At 36.0% G+C, this 14,656-nt stretch overlaps 2 protein-coding genes across 3 annotated transcripts; one reads left to right on the top strand and one right to left on the bottom strand.

Moving 5' to 3' along the window:
• Positions 1 to 370: 370 nt before the first annotated feature.
• On the bottom strand, positions 371 to 3,943 carry LOC105791749 (F-box/WD-40 repeat-containing protein At3g52030). Of its 2 annotated transcripts, none has more exons than XM_012619963.2 (10): positions 3,549 to 3,943; positions 3,255 to 3,441; positions 3,029 to 3,083; positions 2,305 to 2,403; positions 1,964 to 2,067; positions 1,747 to 1,836; positions 1,499 to 1,638; positions 1,309 to 1,393; positions 852 to 1,222; positions 371 to 776 (listed from the first exon to the last, which is right to left on the bottom strand). In XM_012619963.2, exons 1-9 carry the CDS (start codon positions 3,622 to 3,624, stop codon positions 859 to 861), a joined length of 1,200 nt encoding a protein of 399 aa, XP_012475417.1. In that variant the 5' UTR covers positions 3,625 to 3,943; the 3' UTR covers positions 371 to 776; positions 852 to 858. The 2 variants fall into 2 exon arrangements, with proteins under 2 accessions (XP_012475417.1, XP_012475416.1); XM_012619962.2 differs by having other exon boundaries at positions 3,255 to 3,449; positions 3,549 to 3,939.
• Positions 3,944 to 9,293: 5,350 nt separating this feature from the next.
• Positions 9,294 to 13,687, top strand: LOC105791748 (putative disease resistance protein At3g14460). The gene has a single exon (XM_012619961.2). The coding sequence runs from the start codon at positions 9,519 to 9,521 to the stop codon at positions 13,482 to 13,484; it is 3,966 nt and encodes a 1,321-aa protein (XP_012475415.1). The 5' UTR covers positions 9,294 to 9,518; the 3' UTR covers positions 13,485 to 13,687.
• The last annotated feature ends 969 nt before the right edge of the window (positions 13,688 to 14,656 follow it).

The raw sequence follows: 14,656 nt of genomic DNA, 5'->3' as shown, positions 1-14,656 counted from the left end.
AGGATTCCAAGTGTTTTCCACTAATATCTAAGCTATTATCCAAGGTGGTCCCATAGCCCTCACCTGCTACTGCTAGTGCTGGTGAGTACACAAGTTTTTAACATTTTTTTCTCTTTCGAATACTACAGCTTATATTAAAAGTACTCCTATGCTAATTCTATTCAACAGTTTTGGATTGAATCGATGAGCATGTTTTGATGAAGTTACATGTGTTGGGGTGTAAAAGAAACCTAAAGGGAAAAAAAAGTATAACTTAGATACATGCATATGCATTCCTGTTCTTTTTTAAATATTCTATCATCATGGGGAAAGAAATAAATATATATATACTTTTTCATAACTACGTTATATATTTTGAATGAGCATGTGATTAAAAGAAATGATGTTACTTGCTACAGCACATGTTCCATCGTATCAGAATGAGTTATACAAATTCCTCTATTGAACAAACATAAATATCTTTACATAAATAATAAAGAAAAGGAAGATCTCATCATCAAACTGAATAGCAATAGATTCTAAGTCATTTTTGTAAGGTAAGGACTAAGGAGCTATAACTGTCAACTTTGGCTAACATTAACATATCTTTTGAAAGAGCCAAAATAGACCTTACCTAGACGTTGTTACAATCTTAGTTGAAGCTTCCTCACTCATTGGACATGAAGGCAAGGCCCTGTAATTTCTGGAATGGGATTGGTGGCGGGTCACATCATGAGGCTCAGCAGGAGTTGTGGGAACTCTACCTGCTTGGAAGATCCACCCAGATAACGAAGGAGCTGCATGGTTACAACGGAGATTGTATCTTAATTCTGATGGGATAATAGAGATATACAATTAAAGTTGATAAAAACCTTTCGGTTACATGTTGAATTTCCACATCCTAATGTACTTGCTATTATGTGCAGTGACAACTTTTTTCATCCCAACTGACAAGCATGTTATGGGAGGTCGACATGTTCTAGGTATCCGGTCAACTTCGGCATCTTCTGGTAGCCTTATTCCTTTCTTTTTCTCAATGAAGGCGTGCATATTTCTAGTGGAACTTATCGGCCTCTCATCATCTATGAGACATCTTGAAAGAACTTCGCCTGTGTTCTGATTTAAAACTCGAAGCACACCATCTATTCCACCAACAGCCAAGGTTGAATTATCACTCCGCAAGTAGCTCAAGGAATACAGAACATTTGAACTTATTCGTGTCTCCCACAAAGATTTCATGGTCCTGCATATTCAAGAGCAAGGTAATTCAACCACTCATTTCTTGTAATCTCCATATGACTAGATCTACTAAATTGCCAATTAACATACCTAAGGTCCCAACAATATGTATATCCAACTGTTGTCCCTGCAAACACTAAATGAGAACAAGGGTTGAAACACAGGGTCCTTATGCCTGTAAGAATAAGAATAAATTAGTTTCACATTTCAGATGCAAAATACCAACAAAAAAAAAAGTGATGTTAAATGCAAGATGTCCATAAGTTTTTAATTATCTAACCTGCCGAGTCAGTTGACCTCAGTCTAGCTACCCGCTGATCGGATGCAAGATCAGATATTGAGACACTACCAAGAGAGCTCCCACTGAGAATCAACTCATCATCACTCAGAGCTAAGCATGTTACAGGGCCAGCATGCATCCTACAATGTAGAGATCAACGAGCAGCATTAAACAGATTGCTTTCAACATCAGAATTCAGAAGACAAGAAAGAATGAAACATATAATATTCTACAAGCACAGTGCACACTTGATAATTCGTGAACATGTCCGGCTGTACATGTCAAATACACGAGCAGTTCCATCCTCACATCCAATGACAGCATCTGGATCAATGTACCTATAGCAGAAAGGTGTTTATTTTTCTTGGATACTAATTGATAAATGTGGTGTAAGAGTGAGATTTTAGACAAGAATATTTTTTCCAGACAATTCTGTCAATAAACATAACGTGAGCATTTTCATACCGCACACATAAACCTTTTGAGAATGTGCCTTCTCGCGAGGGAAATATACTTCTTTTCCCATTACGTGTCCATATACCGACACGGCTACCAAGCAAGCCAACAATCTGGAAGGAAGAAATGCATAGAAATAATTCAAAAGAATTTATGTTACCAAATCATCTGAAAACATTCAACATGAGCAGAACTAAATTCTTAATAAGAGCAGTAGATGTTCGAGACCACTTGCATGCTAATCTACGAGATATGGTTGGAAAAAAGAGAGGATAGTGATGAGCAAACAAGGGGAATTAGAGACTGGGAGAGACACTAAGCAGCTAATCACAAAAAAAGAATGAATTTACCTTGCTCTCATCGAAATCAAAGTCCACTAGGGAGGCAGTATCAGGAATGTAATATTCTTCCTCACATTTGTAGCTGTCCAAAGACCAAAGACGCATGACCTGGTTAAGTTGTTTCCAAGTAAAGCATGAGAAGACTTAAGGGTAAAGTAAAGGCCTCTCACACAAAAGAAGGATAAAGTTTACTATAAAAAAAGGCATCCATATTAGTTTTATATAGCATATCATGATTCATGAAAAACTTGGAGCAGCACTTTACTTTTTATTGACATTGATTTGGCTTTATCTTGGAAAACTAAAGCTTGCCTCAACTCGAGATTAGGATTCCAAGCATTACTTTGGGATTGGGTTTGGAGTGCCTAGTTACTATTAATAACATCGCCAAGTAGAAAGGCAATTTCCAAAAAGACGTAGATGTTCCACATTTGCCATGTCCATAACTATATGGTTTCTATATATCCAAAATAATCAAATTGCGACATTAAATATTCCATAGTCAATTACCCAAAATGCGTATTTGACTCATTAAAAGCACGGAATTATCTTTCTGGTACTAGTTTTCAAATTTGAGTAGAAGGGATAGCATCCGCATTGGATGGGTTTATCACATGCACATGAAACTGGCATGAATAATGCCTTTCCTTTTGATGCATCACCAGGGTAAGGTAAGCAGGTGTGATTAAATTGAAAGAATTGACATGAAAAGGATTATGCAACAAAAGTATACCTTGTCACCAACGCCGGTGAGAAGTAAGCCCATCTTCATCCGGCACTGATCAACCCTAACAGAATGCAAAGTTAGAAACATTCAAATTTCAAGGCCCCGGTTTCAACTATCTTTTGCAATACGATAAGCAGCAACTTCAAGTTAATTGCTTTGGAAAAGTAATTGGTAATCGAAGGACATGCATTTCAACAAAAAGAGTGGCGGGGAAACAGCAATGAAACCTTACCCGACTGAGTGAGCTTTCCACCGATGAATGTCGATGCGACCTCTTTGTAAACATAGCCTATGATACTTCATGGCTACTTCTTGTAGACCAAATTCCATTGATTTCCGTTGCCCTGAAGAAGTAGACTCACCAGAATCCCGCCGCAGCTTGAAATACAATACTTGCAATAACTCAGACTTTCTAATGACTGCATTCCTTAATAAAAGTAAAACAAAAAAAGAAGCAAGTAAGGTAAAATCCTTGAATTTAAAAAGAAAAATTGAGAGAGCAGAACCAGAGAGAGAGAAAGAGTACCAGGATTTGCAAACGGCAGTGCAGCGAACGAGGTCGAAGACGTCGAGGAAGGAGAAGATGATACAAAGTATATCATGTTCGAGGCACTCCATCCTTGTCCCACCTCTCACGCCACTTCTTCTTCTCATCGCCGTCGAACCGCCCGACGGTCCGTGTTCCATATTTTCGCCTCGCTTATTAAAGCCCTAAGACAGAGAGAAGAGAAAGAAAGAAATTGAGAGTTGAGATTATAACGGAAAACGTCCAAATGAGAAAGGCACCGTTCAGAGTAAAGCCGAATTCGGCTTATGAGGCAGGCTCTGGAATCTGGAGCATATTAGACCTTTCCCATGTCATTTGCGCCAAACATCCTACTTTTTTCTTCATGAAAAGTTTATATGAAAAATTTTCCACAACTTTTTCATCTAAGTACCTAATTGTTTTTTTTCTTAAAGTAAGTAACTGTTATGTCCGTATCTCTGATTAGATATGGTAGCATGAGAAGCGATTTAGGAGGCGCCCACGGATAGCCCTTTATCTTGTACCATCAATAATGACTATATGACTGATCATTCATGACCCGTCGCATGCACGCCTCACACCACTTGTAAGGGGAGCCACATTGCTTTTGGTCACTCGATACAGATTGTCCATGGAGACCACTAAAACATAAAAATCTCGTACTATCTTTGTAAAGGAAATGTCAAAACAAGACCCCGTAATACTATACTTGACGACAACTAACATGTAACAAACTTGCCACCTAGCCTACCAATAAGCAGACCATTATTCGTACTGTCGATGGCATGACACTACTAGATAAGAGGGGCTTCCTTTATATATACCCCAACACACATATGTATGATGGATCTTTTCTCCTTTTCTCACTTAAGCCTTTCACATGTTTACTTAGCCTTCTCTTGCTTTTCCTTTGTTGGAAAAATATGTTTGAAAACAATGTTTAGAAGCACAATGGAAATTTAAAATTTTCTTTAAAAAATCTAGCCGTAGTGATATTTATAACAATAAACTCTTTACCCGAATTATATTTATGTTTTTAGATTAGGTAAACTTAGTCGTTCTCAACTTTCTACCACTTAATCTTCTCTACTGATGGTCACAAAACTAACTATAAATATGACAAAGGCAAGTGCACATATCGAACAATAGTATAGCTATGGTGAGTAGGGAATATTATATCCACGAAGACTAAAAGTACTAGTAATTACTATTTTTCTATTATTTAGCCGACAATATGGGGTGATGTGTTTTAATCTAAATTTACTAAACTAATTTAACTAAGAACGCAACAGAGAATGAATAAAAAAAATAGTCAAATATTAACCAATGAGATAGATAATATCCAGGAAAGATTCCACTTAGACTTTACCTATTATTATGAATCTGAGTTAAACGATTTATTCACTTGTGTCTTGATTCGTAGAAATCCCTAAATTATGTTAATATCTCTTTCGAGGGTTAAGAACAACTGACTCTTGGTTGATTAATTGAAATTTCTTTCTAATTAAAACCCTTATCGTCGTATTAACTCGATCTATGGATTCCCCTATTAGATTTGACTCTAATCCGGTAGATTTATGTCATTCTATTTCTAAGATTGCATGCAACTCCACTCAATTATGCCAGATCTACTATTAAACAGGAACTTTTCCTCCACTGGAATAAGCACACTAAACATAAATTAATATCCCAGAAATTTTAAAACAAGAAATAAGCATACATAATTGAGAACAAGAATCAAGTATTTATCGCATAAAAACAAAAATTAAATAAAAGGATTCATCATAGGTTTCATCCTCCCTAGTTATCTAGGGAGTTAGTTCATAATCCTGAATAAAAACATCTCAAAGTTAGAATAATCACAAGACATAAGAAACTTAATAAAACTTCGAAAGAAATTAAAAGGAGATCTTTGATCTTGATGGAGACCCGCTTCCTAGTTGATTCCGATGGTGTCCTTTAAGTGTTTTCTTCGATCTTCTCTAATTGCCCTCTTATGTCTTCTTATAGTGGGTATTTATAGACTTTAGAATGCTTAGAAAACCTAAAAATTAGGTTTTTCCACGTATTTGGGAAGAATGATGCGAAATCAACATGGGATGGCACATGGGCGTGTGTCAAACCCGTGTGGCTCACATGAGCGTATGCCTAGCCCGTGTGGAAATGCCCAGGTCATGTGGCTCTTGAAAATAGCTCTATTTGTCTTATTTTGGCTCGTTTTTCGCTCCTTCCGCTCCCAAATGCTCTCCTAAGTATAGAAACATGAATTTAACGGATTAGAAACATCATATTCATTAATTTGCATAATTAATCATCCAAAAACGCATTAAGAATGAGATTAAAATATGTTACTTTTATAGCTTATCATCTATTAAGCTCAATCTCAAATTGATAGAGTGTGAGTTCTATCAACTCTTTATAACAACCAACATCTATAACAACATTTCATTATAACAAACTGGTTATTTATGCTTTATTTTTTCATCTATACCAAATTTTCATTTATAACAATAACAATAACAACTTTACTAAATTAATCATTTAAAACATCCTATTGTCTTAAATTTTAGTAAAAAAATTCTATTCTTACACGAAATAAAAATATTTTTTTACTTAAGATATTATTTTAATAAAATGTTTAAATTGTAAATGAAAATATATTAATTTTAATCTATTAAATAAAACAGTCTTTAATACAAAAATTATATTTGTAAATTTTACTAAAAATGCAATCTAAGTCTCATTAAGTAATAATATTATTAATACATTATAATTTTTAAATTTAAAATAAAAAATTAAATATAATCTAAATTTTAAATGTTGTTAGAAATATCTCAAATATTATTCTAGATGTATAACAATTATTTTTATAATATTTAAAAATAAAATAAATAATTTTTTCCTGTTTTAGTAATTCAATTACAGGTAATACAAATTGTTTGGTAATAACCTTCAAACCATTCATATCATAATAAACAATTTTTTTCGAGGCTTTTCGGTTTAAACAAATGGCTTAACTTTGGACATTAACGTAAAGGTATAATATATTTTTTTACTTGAATGTGATAATTAGGTTTATTTTGATATTTATATTTTTTATTATTGAATTTGGTAATTAGATTTATTTTGGTCATTTAACTCAAATTCTGTTAAGATTTGATAACGTGACCAATGTTACTGGAACATGATCAGATTAGATGGACTGAGAACTGATCGATTAACAGTTCGAACAAATGGGTTGAATCAATTGACTTGAAAACTACTTGAAATTGGTGAAAATAAAAAACCGAAACAAAAATTGACAGTTGAACATGTTGAACCGATTTAATAATTTTTTATCTTTTTAATTTTTTTATATTTTTATGAATTTTTAAGTATTGTTGGTCCAATGGTCAAACCGATCAAACTGATTGGATAAGAAATCGATGGTCTAACCTATTCAACCACCTATCCAATTATTAAAACATTGTATGTAACACTCTAAAATTATTCTAACTTATCACATAAAAATTTATATAAATTTACAATTTTCAAGTGACTATTTGACGTGATCTTAGGGTGCATCAGATCAAACTTTTATAATTTTTAAATTTAAGACCAAAATCGAAGTGAAACTAGCTAAAGGAGAAAATATATTATCCCTATAGACAAAGCTACCAAAAGTTCATTTCACCACTATCTGGCCATTCCAGGTTTAGGGATTACAGCTAATTTATCATCACCATCACTGGAAATCGGATATAAACAAAGTTTCCATACCTTGCAGGCTCAACCTCATAAACAAAGACCATCTAATATCGACCTGCAAAACCTCCGAGGGATTTATTATTGATTACAAGTATTTAAAGCTGAAAACTAATATTTGATTGTCCCAAAAAGAAACATTTTTTTTTGAATAATTTTAGTACCCTTCATGTAATATCTCGGCAATATCGTGCATACCAACTCAAACTCAAGGTTGTCTTGTATTTGCTACCTTGAGTTTCCTTTCGTGTTTCCACTTGTAATTAGTAATTGCCACTAAAAAAAATCTTGAAACGATTTAATAAGACCGACCGCATCATTAATCTTTTATTTACTGAACAGTTTATGTAGGGCCCAATTTTTGACCCGGGGCCCAATTACAAACAACCCATTACCCTAACCAAACAGCCCCAGATCCAACTAGCCTAGCCCAATACACCACAGCCCAAATCAGAAAACAAAAAGCTTAATAAGCCCAAATCTAACCCTAGCCCAGAAACCCAAATCAGAAACAAAAAATTAAAATTTTTCAAACCCTAGGTGCTGCCCTGCTGGTCGCCGACCTAGTGCCACCGCCACTGTCCCATCACTTGCACCTGCAAAATCAAAGAAGAAAAGACAAGAAACGGTAGCAAAGATGGGCTATAAAAGCCAACGAAAAATGTATTTTAGGGTTTTTTTTTTTTTTTTAGATTTTGGTACAAGAACTTTAAAAGAAATAAAAAACAAGTTTCAAGGTTTCTTTTTCACATCTCTTTTTTTGCATCTGTTCTTTTTATATTTATATATATACATATATTTACATATATATAAAAAAACAGTATACATTTGCCAAAAAACAAAAATAAAAAAATTTTAAGTAATCAACTAAGTACCAATTTTGGGCGTATCGAGGGTGCTAATCCTTCCTCGTGCGTAACCGACTCCCGAACCCGTTTTTTCTGAATTTCGTGGACCAAAATCGTTGTTTTAATAAAATTAAATTGTTTATTAAAAACAACGCTTTGCAAGGTGATCCAATAACACCTTATAAAAAAGATTGGTGGCGACTCCCATTTTCATTTTCAAAACCCAAGTCGACCCCGTTTTTCAATAAAAAAATGGTGTAACAGTTTAGTTGACTTGGAAAATTTCCTCGTCAACATAAGAAAATGGGAGGAAACTGCATGAAGTGGATATTTTTAGTATTTGTATGGTATGAGACATGAATTATGGAAGGATTGAATTTGAGAATGATATTAACTAACAACACATATTTTTGCCATTTCACCTGTGCTTATTATTTACTCTTAACTCAATGCTAGCTTGACTTGAACTTCTAGATAAGAAAGGGATGCAAAATGGAAAGCTCAAGAGAATAGAGTTAGCAGGTTGAAGACTGAAGTGTACAAGGATTCCTTTGCCCAGACTATGTTGTTCATAACAGGATTTTTAGTGCCAACCAGTAGCATTGTTGTTTTTTTTTTTCTACTTCTGGTACATATAGATATCAAATTATTTTGATATATTGTTTTGATTTTACCATATTTTTTAAAATATTTTTCATATATTAATTTACATACCCGTAGGGTACATTTTAAAAATAAATAATTATGACTAGATGTTTAATAATGTTTACTTACCTTTCACATAGCTGGAAAAAAATTGGAATATAAGGCTTCATTTTTCTGCACTGAAATTTCTTTGCTCTATCTTGTAACCGGAAGGAAAATTCTGCAAATGCATGAACCGTCCGGACTGCCAACTTTCCACACTTTTTCTACACCAAGCAAATCTCCTTTAGCTTTAATTATCTATCCATCCAAGTAACTATCAAAGCACTGAGTCTTTTTTCTTCTAATAAAACGAAAACATGGAAAGGCAAAAGAAAATATGGACCAATCAATGAAGTTCTACTTTTGTTAGTGACGGAATCCAGGCTTCTTAACTGCACGTGATGAGTTGGGTTGATATTTGTGAACCACAGTTTATAAAAAGATATCTAAACCATTAGTCATGGAGGAAACTTCCTTCCAATTCTCTCATCGTGGGACCTCTCGACAAGATGTCAAACTCAGGAAGGAAAAGAAATAGTGTAGGAAACTTGGTGCTTGACTTACAGTCATGACATGAACTTATCTCACGTCTTATTCTGTTTCCGATGATTATTCTCTGTAACCTGTACTGGTTTCGTCTTCAGTTTCAAACTTGATCCACTGCTTGTTTTGTTTCTTCGAAGTACTAATCATGGAAGCCGTTGCTGCAGTTGGAGAAGCTTTTTTCTCTGAAATGTTTGAGGAGTTGCTCTCCAAGTTCAACGCTTCTGACTTGATAAACTTTGCTCGGCAGAAGAAGATTTATGCTGAACTCCAAAAGTTGAAGAACATATTGCAGAATATCAAAGCAGTTGTCGCAGATGCAGAAGAGAAGCAAGTAATGGATAGGAGTGCCAAAATATGGTTGAAAGAATTACAAGACTTGGCTTACCAAGTCAAGGACATATTAGAGGAGTTTGACTACGAAGCTTTGCGGCGCAAGTCAACAGTGAAACATAGTAAGGTGAAAATGCATTGCTTGAGAGGTTTGAAATGGAGTGGCATGTTTAATGTGAAGATGGTGTCAAAGATAAAGGGGATCACCACAAGGCTGCAGCAGATTGCAAGTGAAAAGAACAGCCTGAGACTTGGAGATAATGTTGGAGGAAAGGCCCACAAAGCAAGAGATCATCAAAGACTGCCCACAACATCTGTAGTCAATGAAATCAAGGTTTTCGGCAGGGGAAATGAGAAGGAAGCAATACTTAAATCGTTGCTGGTTGAGAAGACAAGTGAAGATGATATTCATGTCCCTGTTATTAGCATAACTGGCATCGCAGGGATTGGCAAGACCACACTTGCTCAGCTGGTTTACAATGATGGTAAAGTCAAATATTTTTTCGACTTGCGAGCATGGATCCATGTCTCAGAAGATTTTGGTGTCACAGAGATCACAAAAGCCATTCTACAAGCAGTCAGTCCTAGCATTTCTTGTACCACCGACTTGAATTTGTTCCAGCTCAAGCTAAAGGAGGAGTTATCAGGGAAGAAACTTTTACTTGTCTTAGATGATGTACGGCTTCAGAACTACAATCAATGGAGTCTCCTTATCCGTCCTTTCGAAGTCGGGAACTCGGGGTGCAAAATCATTGTCACCACTCAGGATCAAAACATTTCACAAATAACAGGTCCCTTAGTCCATGATACTCCTTTGAAAGAGTTGGCAGATGATGATTGTTTGTCAATTTTAGCTTGGCATGCTTTGAAAAGCAAAAATTTCAAACGCCATCCACATCTGAAAGAAATTGGCCAAGAAATAGTGAAGAAATGCAAGGGGCTACCTTCAGCGGTAAAAGAATTGGCGAGCCACTTGGGCGCCAAGCAGGTATACAAAGAGTGGGAAGCTGTATCCAGGAGCAAGATTTGGGATCTACTAGAAGAGAAAGGAGGCACTGTTGCAGCATTGAGATGGAGTTACCATCACCTCTCCTCTCATTTGAAGCCATGTTTTGCTTACTGCTCTTTAATTCCAAAGGGCTATGAATTCAATAGTGATGAGTTGGTTCTGTTATGGATAGCAGAGGATTTCGTGCAACCGAAAGGGCATAAGCAACCGGAAGACTTAGGTCATGAGTACTTCTCCGATCTGCTATCAAGGTTATTTTTTCAGAAGTCAAACAATAACAGCTCGTTGTTTGTAATGCATGACCTCATTATCGATCTTGCTCAATCTGTTGCCGGTGATTCCTGTTTTAATATGGAGCATGAACTGCACATCGACGAAATGGCTCGTCATGTTTCGTTCATTCCCCACCGATACGATGTCTCACAAAGGTTTGAAATCTTCAATGAAAGGAAACACGTACGATCTTTCATAGCACTGCCGACACCATGTCAGAGAGGAGGATATTGCTATTTAAGTAGTAAGGTACTGTACAAATTGCTGCCAAAATTGAAGTGCTTAAGAGTGTTATCCTTGAGTGGCTATTTCATCGGAGAGCTATCGAGTTCAATTGGTGATTTGAAGCTTTTGCGATGCCTTAATTTGTCTAGAACAGCAATAAGATTGCTGCCTCGGTCAGTTGGTAATCTTCACCACCTACAAATGTTAATATTAAACCAATGCAAAGAACTTACAGCTTTGCCTGTTGAAATTTGTGGACTGAGTAAATTGCATCATCTTGACATCCGAGATACTCCGAAGCTACAAGAGCTGCCATCAGGACTCGGAAACTTGACCAGTCTCCGGGTATTGCCCAAATTCATTATCGGGAAAGCTGGAGGGCTGGCATTAAGGGAGTTAAAGGATTTGTCTCTTCAAGGTCAGCTTTCCATTATAGGGCTGCATAACGTGGTGGATATTCAAGATGCAAGGATTGCCAACCTAAGGCAAAAGCAAGGCCTGAAGAAGCTAGCCCTTGAATGGAGCAATGATTTTAAAAACAGAGACAACCAAATGCAGGAGCAGGTCCTTGCGTCACTGAACCCTCAAAAAGATCTCCAATGGCTGTCCATTTCAAATTATGGAGCTACAAAGTTCCCTTTTTGGGTAGGGAATCCTTCTTTTGCTAAAATAGAGCAGCTAGACTTCTTTGACTGCATAAATTGCAAATCATTGCCATCACTCGGGCGACTACGGTCACTCAAAAGCTTGAACATAAGAGGCATGCATGCAATGACAAAGTTGGGCCCTGAATTTTACGGGGACGGTTTTCCATCTTTGGAGATCTTGAGGTTTGAGAACATGACAGAATGGAAGGAATGGATTTCATGTGTTGGTAGCGTAGAAGGTTTCCCTTGTCTTCGTGAGCTTATACTGCATAACTGTCCTAAATTAGCTGGAACGCTGCCAAGAACCCTCAGTTCCCTGGTAAAACTAGAAGTTCAAAACTGCCCACAGCTAATGAATTCACCTTTAAGTTCCACATGCTTACGTGGATTAACCGTGGAGGACAGTACTAACGTAATCCTTCGAAGAATGGTCGGTCAAAACACCATCATCAAATTGAAAATTAAGGGAATTTCAGGCCTTACCTGCATAACTGAGGAGCTCTCCAAGGCCTTAATGAGACTTGAAGTTCTAGAGATTGAAGGTTGCAGTGCACTAACGTGTTTGTGGCAGAATGGATCAGAATTAGAAAACCTGCCTTGGCTAAATAGTTTGGTAGTAAAGAATTGTCCCGAGCTTGTATCCTTGGTTGGAGAAAAGCAAGGGCAAGGACTATGCCTACTCTCATCTCTTAAAGATCTCAGGATTGAAAGCTGCCAAAAATTTGTGTCCTTGCCAGCAACAGGGTTGCCTCATACACTAAAGTGCCTCACAATCCTTGACTGCAAGGCTCTGGAGTCATTACCTGACATGAATGACAGCAATTCCAACTGCTGCCTTCTTGAAGAATTAAAGATGGTAAGCTGTCCTTCCCTGAAATCCTTCCCGGAACCCAAATTGCCCTCGACACTCAAGAGCTTGACAATCAAAAACTGCAGAAATCTAGAGTTCCTTCCCGGTGGACGAGTGCAACGTGATGGCAATGAGAATTGTGCACCGCGCCTTGAATATTTGTGTTTAGCTGATTTTCTTGCTTCAGAATCCTTATTGGAAAGTGTGTTGCCATTGCTCGATCTTAAAGTCCTCCGGCTATCGAATTGTATGAATCTCAGGGCCTTGCCAGACCATATGCTGAACTTCAACTCTCTTCAAGAACTGAGTTTATCAGACTGTGTGGCTCTGACATCCATCCCAGAGGGTGGTTTGCCTCCCAACATAACTTCTCTCGAGTTCCATAATTGTGAAAAGCTGAAGCAGCCAATGTCAGAGTGGGGCCTGGAAAAACTCAATTGTCTTACAGAAATCAAGATTGTTGGTGCATGCCCTGCTGCAGATACTGATTCATTTCCAGCTGAGAGTGTAATGCTTCCTTCGACTTTAACCAGTATTTGCCTGGAAAGCCTTGAGAATTTGGAATGTCTATCCTGGGAACTAGAAAACCTCATGGCTCTCCAAGAATTGCAGATTAAAGGCTGCCATAAGCTCCGGTTTCTACCAAAGACAGGCCTACCGGTCTCACTAGGACGGCTATGCATCTCCGACTGTCCTGTTTTACGAGACATGTGCAGAAAAGAGAAAGGAAAATACTGGTCCATCATACGCGACATCCCTTGCCTCGAAATTTATTGAAAATACATGGTGGATCGGGTATGATGAACTTTAATCACGTTGTTCAAGCTCCAAGCTGTCTGTTTTTGGAGACTGATGTACATATATGAAACGTGGATAGGAGAGAGTAATAATCTCAATGTATCCAAATTCCAAAATAAAGTTCATGTTGATAATATGAATAATTTTCTCTTGTATATTTAACAAAAAAATTTACATGACTATTTATACTAAAAGAGTAGGACTAAGGAAACATAATCAATACATTAAATTAATAATGAGATTAGCTGAGATAAGCTGTCAACACTCCCCCTCAAGTTGGTGCATAAATGTCACATGCCCAATTTGTAAACCCATTTATGATAGCTTTTGTTGTTAAGTCCTTGAGCTAATACATTAGCTAATTGTTTGTCAGAGGCTACATGACTTAAATGTAACACCCCTATACCATGTTCGACTTAAGAAACCTGATATAGGAATATTACATTTGGTGCCAAATTAATTCTTGGCTAATTACTAATATAATTGAACATAAAAACTAATACTTGGAACATATCTAATATTTTTTCCTAAGTACATGCCATTCTAATCAAAACTTCAAAACATACCCTGTTGTTGCTTGAAGATGTGATGAGATGAAAACTTGCAATCTCAAATTCAACTCTTCAAAAATTTCTATACTTAATCTGCGCACGGAAACAAATCGTATGTTGAGTATACACCCAGTGGTATTATTATAATTCAAATACTAAAGGTAAAAACATCATATATATATATATATATATATATATATACCACTATTTTACCATCATTAAATCTTACCACTATTTTACCATTAATAAATCATTCATGCATTTAAACTTTAATTTTATTTTAATAATATGTATTTTAAATAGCTTCTCTTCATTTTAACTTATTTATCTTCTTACTACATCAGTATCTATTTCATGCATTTTATCAATAACTATTTCATAAAAATCATTATTTCATATATTTCATTTCTATATCTCAATTCAATAACTTATTCTATTTCATATCTAAAACCTTACAACATTAGTCTTTCAAGAACTATTTCACATTCATTTCAATTTCCCATTCCATTTTAATAATTTATCCATTATCAATTTCCATTGTCAATTCATTCTTTTATAATCAATTTATAGTTAATACTCACTCATACATTAAATCCATAA

This window comes from Gossypium raimondii, chromosome 8, assembly GCF_025698545.1.
Source record: "Gossypium raimondii isolate GPD5lz chromosome 8, ASM2569854v1, whole genome shotgun sequence".
Lineage (NCBI taxonomy): Eukaryota > Viridiplantae > Streptophyta > Magnoliopsida > Malvales > Malvaceae > Gossypium > Gossypium raimondii.
The sequence above is the reverse complement of the archived record's forward strand: the minus strand, read 5'-3'. Positions and strand labels throughout refer to the sequence as shown.

Excerpts from the sequence above, each read along its gene's own strand:
- LOC105791749 (XM_012619962.2), bottom strand. The coding sequence starts at position 3,709 with ATGGAACACGGACCGTCGGGCGGTTCGACGGCGATGAGAAGAAGAAGT. Across the intron at positions 3,450-3,548 it reads ACTGCCGTTTGCAAATCCTG|GAATGCAGTCATTAGAAAGT; the intron begins GTACTCTTTCTC and ends ACTTTTATTAAG. Across the intron at positions 1,394-1,498 it reads GAGGTCAACTGACTCGGCAG|GCATAAGGACCCTGTGTTTC; the intron begins GTTAGATAATTA and ends TTATTCTTACAG.
- LOC105791748 (XM_012619961.2), top strand. The coding sequence starts at position 9,519 with ATGGAAGCCGTTGCTGCAGTTGGAGAAGCTTTTTTCTCTGAAATGTTT.